At 36.7% G+C, this 16,240-nt stretch overlaps 1 protein-coding gene across 7 annotated transcripts in view; it reads left to right on the top strand.

Annotated features, from left to right (window-relative positions):
- The window catches only part of RAPH1 (Ras association (RalGDS/AF-6) and pleckstrin homology domains 1), a 102,903-nt gene that overhangs the window by 33,458 nt on the left and 53,205 nt on the right, over positions 1–16,240 (top strand). For all 7 annotated transcript variants that reach the window (XM_045164467.1, XM_045164473.1, XM_045164471.1 and 4 more), the window contains exons 2-4: positions 8,388–8,507; positions 12,568–12,673; positions 13,459–13,964. In XM_045164467.1, coding sequence (XP_045020402.1) covers positions 8,388–8,507; positions 12,568–12,673; positions 13,459–13,964 — 732 coding nt within the window. The remainder of the gene's footprint in view (positions 1–8,387; positions 8,508–12,567; positions 12,674–13,458; positions 13,965–16,240) is intronic.

Raw genomic sequence — 16,240 nt, 5'->3', positions numbered from 1 at the left:
TTCCTGTGGTCATGTATGGATGTGAGAGTTGGACTGTGAAGAAGGCTGAGCACCGAAGAATTGATGCTTTTGAACTGTGGTGTTGGAGAAGACTCTTGAGAGTCCCTTGGACTGCAAGGAGATCCAACCAGTCCATTCTGAAGGAGATCAGCCGTGGGATTTCTTTGGAAGGAGTGATGCTAAAGCTGAAACTCCAGTACTTTGGCCACCTCAGGCAAAGAGTTGACTCATTGGAAAAGACTCTGATACTGGGAGGGATTGGGGACAAGAGGAGAAGGGGACGACAGAGGATGAGATGGCTGGATGGCATCACTGACTCTATAGATGTGAGTCTGAGTGAACTCCGGGAGTTGGTGATGGACAGGGAGGCCTGGCGTGCTGCGATTCATGGGGTCGCAAAGAGTCGGACACGACTGAGCGACTGATCTGATCTGATCTGATATGATCTTTGGTTACCTCACAGTTAACGTACATGATAATGAAGAGGATGTGTTAGGTACATCCTGGGTTGTCAAAAAACAGAAACAGAAATAGAGAAGGCATATAGGCATGTGAGTCACCACCATTAGTATATCTCTTTCCTCTGGATAAGGAGGGGTTCACAGTGGCTGGCCCAAGAATAGTACACCTCTGTATTTTTTAGGGAGTTCAATTCCATGTAGAAACTTTACAAAACTTAGTACCAGGTGTCAGCTCATTCCCAGAGTCAGGCCATGCAAGTTCCCCCATGGACAGTTTGTCTACTGGGCGTGCTCCTGCAGAAGCCTTTGGATAATACAGCACTCTGCTTCTTTCTCAGTCTCTTTCAACTCTTAGGAAACCATAGCTTTCTTTATGCACAGGCCTACAAAAGGAACTTTGTTCTTAGAGAATTTGTTAATGAAGATACCTCTGTGTTTACCACCTTTCCCATAGTTAAGGTTATCATTCTCCGAAGTCATGGAACATATTTTCTGCTTTCTTTGTATCTTGCATAATACTATTTGTAGGCAAGGTATTTTGTGGCTCAGTCGATAAAGAATCTGCCTGCAATGCAGGAGACCCACCTGAGTGCAGGAGACCCAGGTTTGATCCTTGGGTCAGGAAGATCCCCTGGAGAAGGAAATGGCAACGCACTCCAGTATTCTTGCCTGGGAAATCCCATGGACAGAGGAGCATGACGGACTACGGTCCATGGCATCATAAATGTAGGACATGGCTTAGCAACTAAACCACCACCATTTTGAACTTGAGTGTTTTCTGTTGAGGGGTACTAACCTCCAGAGAAAATTTAAGTGATTGAATATACAGAAAGGAACTTCTGATTTAAAAAAAAAAAAAACTCATCAGATTTATAAATTAATAACATGAATAAAGTAATGTTTACTTGAGAAAAGGCTCACACTGGAAGATGATCCTCAAAAAAAGAACCTAGTGTGTGCATAGAGCATGCTGCTACTGCTGCTAAGTCGCTTCAGTCGTGTCCGACTCTGTGCGACCCCATAGATGGCAGCCCACCAGGCTCCCCCATCCTTGGGATTCTCCAGGCAAGAACACTGGAGTGGGTTGCCAGTTCCTTCTCCAATGTATGAATCTGAAAAGTGAAAGTGAAGTTGCTCAGTCGTGTCCAACTCTTAGCGACTCATGGACTGCAGCCTACTAGGCTCCTCCGTCCATGGGATTTTCTAGGCAAGAGTACTGGAGTGGGGTGCTATTGCCTTCTCCATATGCTCTTCTTCATAAAGCATAGATATATAAATTAAGAAACTATACCAAGCATGGGAAATTTAGAATTTTGGGGAAAATCAGTTTAGGTTCTCCCTTTCACATTTTGTCTGAAACTAAGCTACCCATGTGAAAATGTAGTAACTGCATTAAAGAATGAATAGCAAAATAAAACAAAATTTATATAAACATTTATCTGGCTTCTGGGTGGAGAAGAATTTACTGAACAAAAGAGTGTAAGAATGTTTTCATTACATTTAATAACTTGAAAAAGTTTAGTAGTGCGTTAAAAAAGTCCAACAAAGTTAAAAGGTAAAACCTGAGGAAAATGTTGCTCTACACACATGTTTAATATCTTGACTCTGTAAAGAGCTCATGTAAACTCAATTGGTTTATTATTTTCTCCTTTTCTACCAACCTTGCCTTTATACTGTTTTCAATTGGTTTATTAAGTTCTCAGTTCCCATTTGGGCAGTTTGCACATGCTACTGTGTAGTTCACAACAGAACTGAGTTTTAGGTCCAGAGAGAAACATCCCTTTTGGTGCCTTATTCTTTTTTTTTTTTTTTTTTTTGGTGCCTTATTCCAATGAGTTAGTTCATAGCCCTCTATCCCCCACAGTTCTCACTTCATTTTACATTTTGTTGTGTCCTGTTTCTCTCCTTTTCCTTCTCGGCTCTGACTTCCTCCCTCCTTTTGATGGGTTCTCTTCCTCTTTTTTTTTGCCTTACTAAATTTAACAGAGCTTTTTTCCTTATTGTTTCTTTTGTCTGATGTAGGTTTCCTTCCTCTTGCCTTTATTTTGCAAGAGTTGTATCTTACACAGTTGGGGGCACTCCTTGAACCTGGAAGTCTTCACAGCCCCTCTTCTCTGGTGCCTGTTTTTCTTTAGAATTATTTATCAAATTAAAGCAGCATAGGTGGTGTTTTCAAAACTGTTTTTGTGTTCGAGCTATTGAAACCTAACTGGGCATAAAGAACTGAAATTCTAAATAATTCTGAGAAGAAGCATGGAACTTGCTTCTTCCATGGAGGAGGAGTAATTGGGTTGTGTTACATTTCTTAGGAGATTGTGGTGCTGCTTAGTTTCTTTATGGTCTTCGCGAGTGCTTATTTAGAGTGTTCTGCCTTTAACCAAATTGTGGTCATGCAAAACTGCATTGCTTTTGTCTGGGAAGTCCTCCCAGTAGTTATGACATACTCTTGCAGTTCTCAGACTTTTGTGGGTATAAGCAAAGCCCTGGGGGAATTGTTAAAAATGTTCCACTCTTGGAAATTACTAGTCAATAGACCTTTGGCAGGCCATTTAAAAGCTGACTTTAAGAAGAAGCACCCTAGGTAATTTTCATGCAGGTCATCAGCAGACCACACCTGGAAAAACATTGCTGTGTGGCATCAAGTCCAAACTTTGATGTGGCTTTTAATGTTGCCCCACCTGCTCTCCAGCCCTATTTTCCATGGGTCTACAGCACACATCCTATGCTCCAGAAATGTTAAGCCATTTAGAGTTTAGAATTTAAAGATAAATTAGATAGAAATTAGTCTTGAGACTAATTTCTTACACAAGTCACATACTTAGAGTGGCAAGAAAAATACATGGTATATAGCTAGGGTGCCACTCCAAGTATGTGACTTGTGTAAGCTGTACTTCCTCTCAAGACTAATTTCTATCTAATTTCTCTTTAAACTCTAAATTTCTCTCTAAATTGTCTCTAAACATCTCTCTAATGTCCAGAGTGGCCTTCTAATGGTCTTTCACTTTTCTAATAACACTTATACAGGTACCGTGTTCCCTTGGCCACTAGTTCTCCCCTTACCTCCTTCATGTCTGTGTTTAGTTCTTCCTAGTTGCCTTCTGGAGGGAGAGAAAAAAAAATAGGCTTGGCTTTCAAGGTCTTGTATGACCTGGTCCTTCCTTAGTCCTTGACTTTTAAATCTCAGGACTCTTCCCTCTTGTTTTACTTGATGGTCTCACAAAAACAGACCGTCTTCTTTGCTTTTTATAATTTGCCCTACCTGGAATATGTTTATTCAAGTCCTTAAGCTCTATTCTAAGCCCACCTTCTTGATAAAGATCATCATTCCATCTTGCTGAGGAAATCGAATAGTAAACCAAAATGTCTTCCAAGAATAAGGTTAATAGGGAAATTATGCTTGAATAATTAACTTCATGGAAAACTTAGTGGGAATAATATAATATTGTTCATACTAAAGCATACTAAATGGATAGATTCATTGTGTTTAGTGGAGCCTTACTATGTGTATTACACATTTTAACCTGTAGTAATTGAAGCACAGTTATTCACTGTTATCTGTGAAATGAAACCAACTAGCATATAAACTATGATGTATCATTCCCCCTTATTCCTATTTTCACTTCATGAATAAACTAGTTTAAAATATAGTTAAATTATTATTAGCTTTAAACTGTTATTTTCTGTAACAAACATATGGTTTTGAAATAATACTCAAGCTAACTAAACTTTCTAATGCCCGGGTCCTAATTTCCTCATTTTTGCCAGTTGGATGTTTGCCAGGCATCTCTCAATCTGACTTCAAAACAGAATCCGCACCTTTCCTTCCCTCAACCTGCTCCAAGGAACACCAGCGGGCAGGAAAATGTCGCTGGAGGAGAGAGTGGGAAGAGTGGTCAATGAGGTCCCTGAAGACCAGGACCACTCGAGGCCTTCTTGATTTGTAGCAGCTCTGAGTTGTGTTCTGTGTTCAGTACGTCTGCACTTTGGAAGAGTAAACCTTTTCCTTTGTGGCAGGGTATGTTTGTTCCTTAAGGACATAGTTTCCATCAGATGTAATGGAGTGGGGAATTTGAGTGAAACTTTAATGTTCCTCCTAAAGTACCTAATTTAATAGAGTAATTTAATAGTATTTGTTCTAGTATGTATTATAGTTTCCTTGGGCCTATTTCCACATCATTAAGGAAAAACATCACATTAGAAGCTATCCATTTAAATCCTAATCATTTTTAAAATAAAATTAATGAGTTTTTTCTTTCTTTTTTTTTTAATTTCCCTTTTTGTTTGGAGGGAGAGTTGACTGTTGTATAATTTAATTTGCATTTTCTTCTGTCATCATTTCTAGTAGGGGCATCATATCATGTTGGGAAAATTCAGGTTTGGAATTGTGATTTAATTGGAGACAGGATTGATACATAGTAAAGAATGAATCGCCTTACCAGATTTGCTGACTTTGGACACTGCAGAGCCTGTAAACTTTCTGGGGGCTCCTGATTTGTTGTGTATAGTAAATAGAAACAATTCCGTATTGGGGGTAGAAGAATAAGGATTAACATCACCTTCCAGGGAATGGAGAGTGCTGTTTTAGAGTGTAGATCCTTTAAGAAATGTTCAGTTCAGTCGCTCAGTTGTGTCCGACTCTTTGCGACCCCGTGAATTGCAGCACACCAGGCATCCCTGTCCATCACCAGTTCCCAGAGTTCATCCAAACTCATGTGCCTCAAGTCGGTGATGCCATCCAGCCATCTCATCCTCTGTTGTCCCCTTCTCCTCCTGCCCCCAATCCCTCCCAGCATCAGAGTCTTTTCCATTGAGTCAACTCTTGGCATGAGGTGGCCAAAGTGTTGGAGTTTCAGCTTCAATATCAGTCCTTCCAGTGAACACCCAGGACTGATCTTCTTTAGGATGGACTGGCTGGGTGTCCTTGCAGCCCAAAGGACTCTCAAGAGCCTTCTCCAACACCACAGTCCAAAAGCATCAATTCTTTGGCTCTCAGCTTTCTTCACAGTCCAACTCTCACATCCATACATGACCACTGGAAAAACCATAGCCTTGACTAGACGGACCTTTGTTGGCAAAGTAATGTCTCTGCTTTTGAATATGCTATCTAGGTTGGACATAACTTTCCTTCCAAGGAGTAAGCGTCTTTTAATTTCATGGCTGCAGTCACCATCTGCAGTGATTTTGGAGCCCGAAAAATAAAGTCGGACACTGTTTCCACTGTTTCTCCATCTATTTCCCATTAAGTGATGGGACTGGATGCCATGATCTTCGTTTTCTGAATGTTGAGTTTTAAGCCAAATTTTTTACTCTCCTGTTTCACTTTTCATCAAGAGGCTCTTTAGTTCCTCTTCACTTTCTGCCATAAGGGTGGTGTCATCTGCATATCTGAGGTTATTGATATTTCTCCTGGCAATCTTGATTCCAGAAATGTAGTAGGACCTAAATTTTTATGGAGAAGTATCTGAATAAAATGTAAAGTTCATTTAGATAAAATAACCCATGTGGTGACAGAAATTCAAGAAAAGGACAAAATTAGCAAAAGTTACATAAATGGTAAAAGTCTAATCGTTTTTTCAAATTTTTCATTTATTTCATGACTCTGTCATTGTTCCTTAAGTCATATGTTCCTTGAGTCAGTAGTTGTCTAGATAAAAATAAAACTATTAAAATATTTAAAGAAAAATTTTAAAGTCCAAATAATTACTGGGTTTGAATAATAATAAAAAACTCACAAAACACACCAAACTTTGGTGTGAAGAATTCTATTTGGATCCATGATAATTTAAAATACTCATATTCATTTTGAACTGTTTTGTGTTGCACTATAAAATTATATTCCTGATGTTTCATTTTTCCAGTGTAGTATCTTCTTTTTGGACATTTACAGTGTGTGCTCAGAGGGAAGTGCAAGCATAAGTGTTTATTATATTAAAGCAGAATTCCTCCTCGAATATCTTTGCTTTTGGGTTATTCCAGTGTGTTTAGTTTTGAAGATTACAGAGGAAAGGGAAGTTGACTGTTAGATTTCAAGTTCTGTTGCTTGTTGGCCCTCATTAGGAAAACCGAGTATTACTGCTCTTTGATGTTCTCAAACTAGCATTACTTGAGTAATTAAGTAAGCCTGATCAGATGAGCTTTTTCTTTGCACTTTTTTGTTTTTCATAAGTAGCTAACTTAATGAAATATAATAACAGGTTTCTATTGAGATTGATCTGCAAATAATTCAACACTAAATAAAAACCTTAGAAATAGTATTAATACAAGTTAACTATAAAAACCAAATCTCTTTAAGAGCCACAAGTATGCCTTTGAGAATTAGTTGATTCATGTTCCATTTGTCAAGGTAGAATGCCCTGAAATAAACATTCTTACAGTAGTGAAATTAAGAAATGAGAATTTCTTAATTGGTTAAGTGGAATATCTGATTTTCAACATCATTAGAGCTAAATTCAGTTTTGATTTTGCAACAGTATTTGCTTGACCATTTCTATAAAATTTTATATAATAAAATCAGGTTTAAAGTTTAACTTCATGGTGTCTAATTATATAGTTAAATTCCTTATGTATCTCATAACTACATATAAGGATCACAGGTAATTTTGTGGATTGCTGCTTTGGAAGTATAAGATGTATACAAATTCTTATTCTGGATTAAGGATATCTTTACTCTGAAAAATTGTTCAAGCTAGCTGACAGGTTATATTCTGAATATTGCCCAGATCCACTGGAACAAAATGTGTGTCTTTGTAAATGTGAGTCAAGAGTATGGCATGTACAATGAAGATATTCATTATGTCTCTAGAAAGTTAATAGGTATTGCTCCAAATAGAAGGAAAAGATAATGTGGTCAAGTAAATTTGGGATATGTTGATTTAAAAAAAAAGCTTAAGTGTTACTGAAGATTTCTTAGAGCCTTTAATAATGAAATATTTTATATTAATCAGATTAATCTTAAAGAATTTTAAATATCTGGTCAGTCATTGATCTTTGTTTTATATAACTTTTTCTCCCTTCACAAAATAATATGCAAATTCCATGTCAGATACCATTTTATTAATGGGAAAAAAGAAAATATCTCTTCTTTCAGGGGACTTAAATATGAAAAGTCACCACATGTAGGAAATTTTGTATATGAATTTAATGTATTCAATTCTAATTTTCTGACGTTTTCTATTTGAGTTTTAGTTCCTTGAATTTTTAAATGGTTAGAAAGGAAGGATAAGATGGAAGAACAAATTCAACAAACTGAACTATTAATAGATTCAAGATTTTGCATTGTCTTTTCTGTGAAATGCTTTTTGGGTGAGATACTTATTTGAATGGATTTTTACAGAATAAGTAAGATAATAACTTACTAAAGTCTTCTGAAATTATTTTTCTGTGCTATTTGGTGTGTTGCAAGATCTATTAGTGGAGAGAACTGTACTACCGTAATATCCTCTGATTAATGGGAGTGATTTGTGATTTAAAAATCATTACTTCTGACTCAGTTCAGTCACTCAGTCATGTCTGACTCGTTTTCGACCCCATGAACCGCAGCACGCCAGGCCTCCCTGTCCATCACCAACTCCCGGAGTCCACCCAAACCCATGTCCATTGAGTTGGTGATGCCATCCAACCATCTCATCCTCTGTCGTCCCCTTCTCCTCCTGCCCTCAGTCTTTCCCAGCATCAGGGTCTTTTCCAATGAGTCAGCTCTTTGCATCAGGTGGCCAAAGTATTATCTGATAGTTTGTTTTCCTAAAAATTTGAGACTTAATTGCTCATTTCTACTCATTTGTCAACCTTATCTACATTTATGACTTCAAGTTTCCTTTTATAATATAGTCTTTGGTTTTCAAGGTTTGAATATATATGAGAACATAAACTGCATGATTTTTCAAGTTTATCATATAATTGTTCGTTATACACATATCTGTATTTCAGATGGAGCAGCTGTCGGATGAAGAAATTGACCATGGTGCTGAAGAAGACAGTGACAAGGAAGATCAGGACCTAGACAAAATGTTTGGAGCCTGGCTAGGGGAGCTAGACAAACTCACTCAGGTTAGAAACAGTGCTTGAAAAGCTGGTTGAGAATTTTAAGTCATCACTAAGTGTTCAAATTTTACTGTGTAGACCTCAGGATATGAACACAGGTTATGTTTTAAAATACTGCTATAAAGAGAAAATGTCCAAAACATTAACAAGTAAATGAATAGTAACTCTAGGTACACAAGATACTCTCTTCTGTGGTTAGTTTAAGGAGGTTTTTTTTTTTAATGCTTTTGACAGAAGTTCTGTGTATCTAGAGGGATTTCTAAAATCTGTTTTATAAATTGAGTTGCTGGCTAAAAAGTTTTAAAGCCTAAAATGTAAAAATCTAAATTTTAGGAAATCCTATTTCGTAACAGTGGAGTGAACACATTTTACAACATAAATGGTATCCTCACATGCAGATATTTTCTATTACATGATCCCAGAATACTGACGAAGTTTCATCCCTGGCTTTATTTTAAAACAGCGGCAAAGTTTTTTCATTTTCTTTTATTGGATCTTTGTTTTTGTTTTTTAAAGAATTATTTTGTCCTCTAAACAATATCACTTTTTAGAATAAAAGCAAATACTATTACTACCCTGGTTAATACATTATATTCAATATATATGAAGATAGTTAATTAACGGTATTAAACAACTTTTTTTTTTTTTTTTTAAACAACTTTAACTTTATGATGGGTTTCCCAGGTGGCTCAGTGGTAAAGAATCCACCTGACAATGCAGGACACACAGGAGATGCAGCAGGAGATGTAGGTTTGATCCCTGAGTTGGGAAGATCCCCTGGAGTAAAAAATGGCAGCCTGCTCCAGTACTCTTGCCTGGAAAACCCCATGGACAGAGGAGCCTGGCAGGCTGTAGTCCATAGGGTCACAAAGTCAGCATGAACAAGCATGCACACAACTTTACAACAATGAAAACATTAGAACAAGACTTATTTCATTCACCCTTAACTAATATCTCTGGGAAGAACTTTTTGTTTAAATTGCTTAAGTACGAAATTCATTAACCAGTAGCAGAGTAGATGGTAAAGTGGAAACTTAAAGTACCAGTTTTTTTCTGTATCTCTTTCCATATCATTCTGGAATTGAAACTGAGAAACTGTTCATGTAATTCTTGTTAGATCATTTTGAAAGGCAGACATGTTTGTGACCATAACCTGTTAATGATGAGTTTTGAGAAGAACGCTTTCACTCTTACTAGGGCTGCTCTGGTAGCTTGGCTGGTAAAGAACCCTCCTGCAATGCAGGAGATCCCAGTTTGATTCCTGGGTCAGGAAGATCCCCTGGAGAAAGGATTGGCTACCCACCCTAGTATTCTTGGGCTTCCCTGGTGGCTCAGATGGCAGAGAATCCACCTGCAATACTGGAGACCTGGGTTTGATCCCTGGGTTGGGAAGATCCCCTGGAGAAGAGCATGGCAACCCACTCCAGTGTTCTTGCTGGAGAATTCCGTGGACAGAGGAGCCTGGTGGGCTACAGTCCGTGGGGTTGCAAAGAGTCAGACACAACGGATGACTAAGCACAACCAGCACAGCACAGGATTTCATAAGGTCATTCTCTTCATCTCCAGTCAGGAGAAATAACATTTGTGGTGATAAAGCTCTTTTCTTCTGTAGTTACCAAACCCAATTTTAGTTTAATTCTTAATTTTTTTTAAAAAAAGCGGTGATTTTGGCATAGAGATGATGACTAGGCTGTGCAGTTCTGTGCTGAGGAAGTAAAGGAGCGGAAATAGAAAATAATAATGAAGGAAAGTATGTGAGAGCCAGTTGTCGTGGGTGGGGTTTCCATTTTGTTTGTTTGTTTGTTTTTGGCTATGCTGCACAGCTGGCAGGATCTCGGTTCCCTGATCAGGGATTGAACCTGGGCCACAGCAGTGAAAGCCTGGAATTCTAACACTAGGCACCCAGGGAACTCCCAGGGGTTTCCTTGACTGTGTGTTTTATTGTCCATCCTTGGGGAGAGGCCAAAAAAGAGGAAAGACAGGCAGATACAAGCCTAGCTACTCTAGGTGGAGTAGACTTGATGCTGCTGCACTATAGGTAACCTTTCTACTGAATACAGGAAAATCTTATGTATATTTGTATAAACCTTCTGTATATTTTAAATCCCCTGACATACACAAGTAAGAGCCATTCATCAAAAAAAGCTGGGTCCTAAATTAATGCTTTGACCATCCTTTTTTATGTATGAAGCTGTCTTACAGAGAAAACAGGTTAAAACTGTTGGAGAATATTGCTCACTGCTGTGCATGCATGCTAAGTCACTTCAGTCATTGCAACTCCATGGACTTGAGCCTGCCAGGCTCCTCTGTCCACGGAATTCTCCAGGACGAATACTTGAGTGGGTTGCCATTTCCTCCTCCAGGGTGTCTTCCTGACCCAGGGATCGAACCTGTGTCTCTTATATCTCCTACATTGTCTTTGTCAGGCAGGTTCTTTACCACTAGTGTCACCTGGGAAGCCCCATCCCTCACTGCTGGTAAGTTACTTTTTAACACTTTGGAAATTTTCAAAAAAATATTTCACTAAGTTAGTGGCTAAAACTTCAGAATTGATTATTTTAGTTCGCCACAGTCATCCATGCACCTGTATCATACAATGTTAATGGTTTTTCAACTTTATATTAAATAATTTTTAAGTTTCTAGTGGTTGTTGAATCTTCTGAAATTGCTTGTAAAATTTTGTACGTATTTGCATTTTTCTGCAAGAAGTTTCATGGCTTTTATCATATTCTCAATGACATCCACTCCAAACCCAATTCCACCACCACTGAAAAAATAAAAAAGGTTAAAAAAAACCACTCCACTAAAGTACCCATTTCTTGGCATCAAGGAATATTTCCTATCATTTCCCTTTCTGCTCCAGCACCACGGACACAGCAGATAATTATAATAAGCATTTGTTTATTTGAACTGATAAATAGATTGACTTTTAATATGTCCTAAATTATTTTCAGGTTTTACTGAAAACATTACCTACCTATCACTCTTCATTTCCACTGAGAGAAGGAGAATTAGGCCTTAACTTGTAGTGGAAAAATTAGGTTTGAGGTTAAAGAAGAATTTCCTAGCTGTTTCATTAAACTTTGAAATAAAGCACTGAACACTTGTGGATCTCCTTCAGATGATAGCTTTAAAAACTGGATAGATAATATCTAAATGGATTCAGTTTAAACAAATGAATAAAAAAGATAACACTCTATCTAATTCTGTGATTCTACAAAAAGATTGTTCAACATTCTTTTTCATTTAAAATCTATTTGATAATTAGAGAAATTAAAAATTTGAAAGACTAATCCTGATATTTGCATAGTTAAAAATACACTGAATAACTACTGACCCTTTCCCTGAATTTCTTTGTTGTAACCACCTTATTTTCCTTATTGTAGAAAGGTTGGAGAGAAAAAAAGGGTCATTTAAAGAGGTGGTGAGTTAACTTACAAAACACCCTACCCTAAAGTGTAGAATGTGATTGTAAACTTAGCACAGGCAGTATAGCTGGGTTATAGTTTACACTCACCTTGATAGAACATGAAAAGAACAGGATATTCTATCATTGTTTGAAGTTACAGCCACTTTCTGTTAAGATCGTGGCTCTCATAATTTTGAGTCCAGAATTGTACCTTATCTTCAGAGTATTTCATTCTAAGAATGTGGTTAAGTTGGACCAAAAACAAATTCCTTTGAGGAAAGAGATAACAAAATTCTCTACGTTATTCCTTTTTATTTCTTATCCTCACATCCCATATTCATGTACCTACCTTATTGTATAGTGAATTTATGTAAAATGAGCTCAGCCACTATACTCGTTGTATTTGGGAAGATATTTACTCTGAATTATGACTGTGTCATGTGCCTTAAGTAAGCATATATCTAAAAATTGAAAAAACTATAACCAAAATTATGTGAAAACCAATTATGCTTTTCCTCAAGGCTAATACTTAGAAGAACCTGGATTTTATTAACTATTACATGACAGTTCACTTAATCATAGAATAAACTTTATTCATCTTTTATTATAATTGAGACCTGAATTTAATATGACTCATTAAACTTTCTTTTTAAAAAGAGTTTGGATTCTGACAAGCCCACGGAACCAATAAAAAGATCTCCTCTTCGCCAGGAAACCAACATGGCCAATTTTTCTTATCGCTTCTCCATATACAACTTGAATGGTAAGATGTAATTGAAAATGAAATGTAAAATAGTATTGTTAAGTTATATAATGTGGAATAATACAACAACAATTCCAAATAGCTCAATATAAAAACTATATATGCATAACAACTGAGTTCTTATATTTCTTGATTTGTGCATTTTATTACTAATTCAGATTATCAGAGAAAAAAACTAACTGGAATATAACTAGTTTCCTAGTTATTAGTAATTGACAAAGTATATCCTCACATGGAATCCTACAACAAACTTAATTGTGTTATTATATTTGCAGTGGGATAAAGTCCAGTGAAATTACTTGTTATTAATTTAAAAATCAGCCCTTCTGGCCTTTATTTAATGAACTATACCTGGTGGAGCTGACATTTCAATCTGTAATATTTTTAGGTCTTAACATTTTTCTTTTTATGCCCTCAGATCTTTAGGTATTAACATCTCTACCAGGGCTATGGTCATATTAACACTTAGAGCCTCCGGTGAAAAATTGCATGAGGGATGTGGTTAATAGAACAGTATAAAATTTTTCTATTTTTTTTATCTTTCAACTCATAATTTTGTTCTCTATTGATTACCACAAATCTTAAAAGATGGGCTCTTTGCTTCTGAAATTTTCTCTTGGAGTTTAAAATGAACAAAAAACTGTTAGAACTGTGGTATTTGATAGGCTTTATGCCCAATAAGGTGATTTTTTTTTTTTTTTTTTTTGCTTTTCCTCCTGCATTTGTTGACTGATTTATAGTAGAATGTGTAAATTCTAATTCATTGTGTTCTGGAAACATTGCAGAAGCTCTGAATCAGGGAGAAACTGTGGATCTGGATGCCCTAATGGCCGATCTTTGCTCAATAGAGCAGGAGCTCAGCAGTATCGGTGCTGGAAATACTAAGCGTCAAATCACAGAAACAAAGGCCACTCAGAAGTTACCCACTAGCCGACATACATCAAAACATGGCACCTTGAAAGGACTGTCTTCTTCGTCCAATAGGATAACTAAACCGTCTCATGCCAACTACTCCCTGGATGACATCACCGCACAGCTAGAACAGGCCTCCTTGAGCATGGATGAGGCTGCTCAGCAGTCTGTGCTAGAAGATACTAAGCCCTTAGTAACTAATCAGCACAGGAGAACAGCGTCAGCGGGCACAGTGAGTGATGCTGAGGTACGCTCTATTAGTAACTCCTCTCGTTCAAGCATCACTTCTGCAACCTCCAGCATGGACTCTTTGGATATTGATAAAGTAGCACGCCCTCAAGAACTGGATTTGACACATCAGGGGCAGCCAATTACTGAGGTAAGTGGATGAAACTTTCTTCCCTGTTATTTTAATATTAAGGAGGCAATGGTATTTTTTCCATCCTGTTCTAATAAACTTTCTTGTTTTTTTCCTACACTTAAAATTTATCAGAAATACCTCTGAGCTAAGTTTTAAAATCAGACTGTAGAAAGAATGTATTACCAGATACAGCAGTGTCACAAAGATGATAAAGAAAAAATTTAGTTTTTTTGGTTATAGTCTTATGACTATTTGAAGTCCTTAAATTAATGTCAGTTGTATCATATTATTAAGAAGCTTGAAATGTGATTTATATTTGATATTTTACAGAATTATGATAGCTATTAAGCTGATAATTGCTTTTTAATATGTTTATTATAAAATGGGCACTTGAGAAAATGGTTCATATCCCCATTATAGTTCTCCTAGATTATAAGTTCTCAGCATTTACTCCATTTTAGTATCAAAGAGTTGATGCAGTGTGGTGGAAAGAACCACTTGACTTGGAGTCAGAAAACTTGGTTCCAAATGTCACTACCCATTGGTCCTAAATGAGTTATTCAGTCTTGTGAACCTAAGTTTCTCATAAGTAAAGTGGAACTAATAGTACATAGTCTGCCTTCTTCATACTGTGGTTCAGAGTGTCAAAAGTGATATAATAGACATGAACAGATTTTAAAAGATGAAGTTTTTCTGATATGGCAGTGAGGATAAGGAATGGATTTGTGATGAAATAAGTTTAGCAAAAGCTGAACTTGATAAAGGAGAATTTTTTTAAATTGAGTTTTGTTCATCAAGGAGAAAGCAATTTTGTTATAAGGTAGCAGCAAGAAAAAAGAAAAGGGATGGGGCAGAATAAAACCAGCCTTCCGTTCAGTTTATGTCTACAATGCTCTCTAATAGAGTAAAATAATTTGTATTAATCAGAACTAAGTTAAAATCTTACAAAACATTGTTTAAGGACTTGTAGAGAATTCAAAATTTGTATCTGTTACATTGATTTAATTTAGTTGGTCAATTTCTATTAGTCACTAACTCTTGGTATCCACTCATTTACCTAGCTTCACTCTGAATTTGAAGATAAATTTGAGTTTTGTTGCTTGTAAAGGAAGTTAGCTAATTATACCGAAGAATAAATCTTTGTTTATTTAATGAGACTTTTCTAAATGGTTTATATTCTGTAGAAAACTGCTTTCTCCATTGTGAAACCTGGGCATTATCTTTAGCACCAGCTCCTTAGCATGTATCACTTACATCTATTAGACTTACCTGTTGGGATATGAGTAATATTTTATTAGAGATCTGCTTTCTTGTTTATTCTGTGTTTTGTATGTTCTTTCTTTTCAATCATATTATTTTGAGTTGGGTCAAGAGGCATGGGGGCAGGTTATGAACTAATTAAGAATCTTGGTGTATGTTTCCATCTGTAAAATACATTCCTTATAAAAGTTCCCTCAGTAAAAGCACACTTTTTATAAGTAACAGTTGAAGAGCAAATAAAGTAAAAAGTGAAGTCTTCTCCTAGCAAACACTTCACATGGTATCTAGTGGTATCCATGGGCAAGGATGCCAGTGTACAATGATATAATATTTTAAGATAAGACCTAATGTAAAGTTTGGTGAGTAAGCCAGGAAAAAACAAGGAAAGGAGTTAAAGTTTTTTCCATCAGCCTGTTTTTTTGCCTTGCCAAGATGGGTAGAAAAGTGGTTTAACAAATCTGGAACTTGTTTCAGTATACTTTTTTTCTGGATCTAGTCTGTTCTGATTCAAGACAAAAAAACTGAAGGAGGCTTACTAGATCCCAGCCCCATGTATTAAATTGCCTCCAGACTCAAATACAGTTTTTTAAAAAATACTTTAGTTTTTCATGCATGGAGTTAAAGAGTCATGAAGTTCTAAAGAGACTTGTTACCAAAAAAAAGAAAAAACTGCTGCGCATGGCACACATGCATGCTGTATTCTGCTCCCAGGGGTAAGCGCTTTCTACTCTTTTAGCTGATTCTTGGTGTATTTACCTATCATTAAATCTACAGTTATGTTGCTGTATCTTGATTTTTTTTTTCCTTCGGTTGTTTGTGTTACTGACTGACTTCTCACTCTGGAAAATGAGGATATAGCTAATTAGGATATAGCGCTCCTTAGACAGTTCCCCTCTTTTCTCCCCTCCCCTTCCAATTTATTTTGGTTGGGTAACTATTCAGTGTTTATATTATCATGACCTGTATACTTGCAGTTCACTACTAAACTGTATATACTTTCATTACATTCCCTTTTGGGGACATTACCTTTTGCT

The sequence above is a fragment of the Bubalus bubalis genome, chromosome 2, assembly GCF_019923935.1.
Source record: "Bubalus bubalis isolate 160015118507 breed Murrah chromosome 2, NDDB_SH_1, whole genome shotgun sequence".
Taxonomy (NCBI): Eukaryota; Metazoa; Chordata; class Mammalia; order Artiodactyla; family Bovidae; genus Bubalus; species Bubalus bubalis.
The sequence above is the reverse complement of the archived record's forward strand: the minus strand, read 5'-3'. Positions and strand labels throughout refer to the sequence as shown.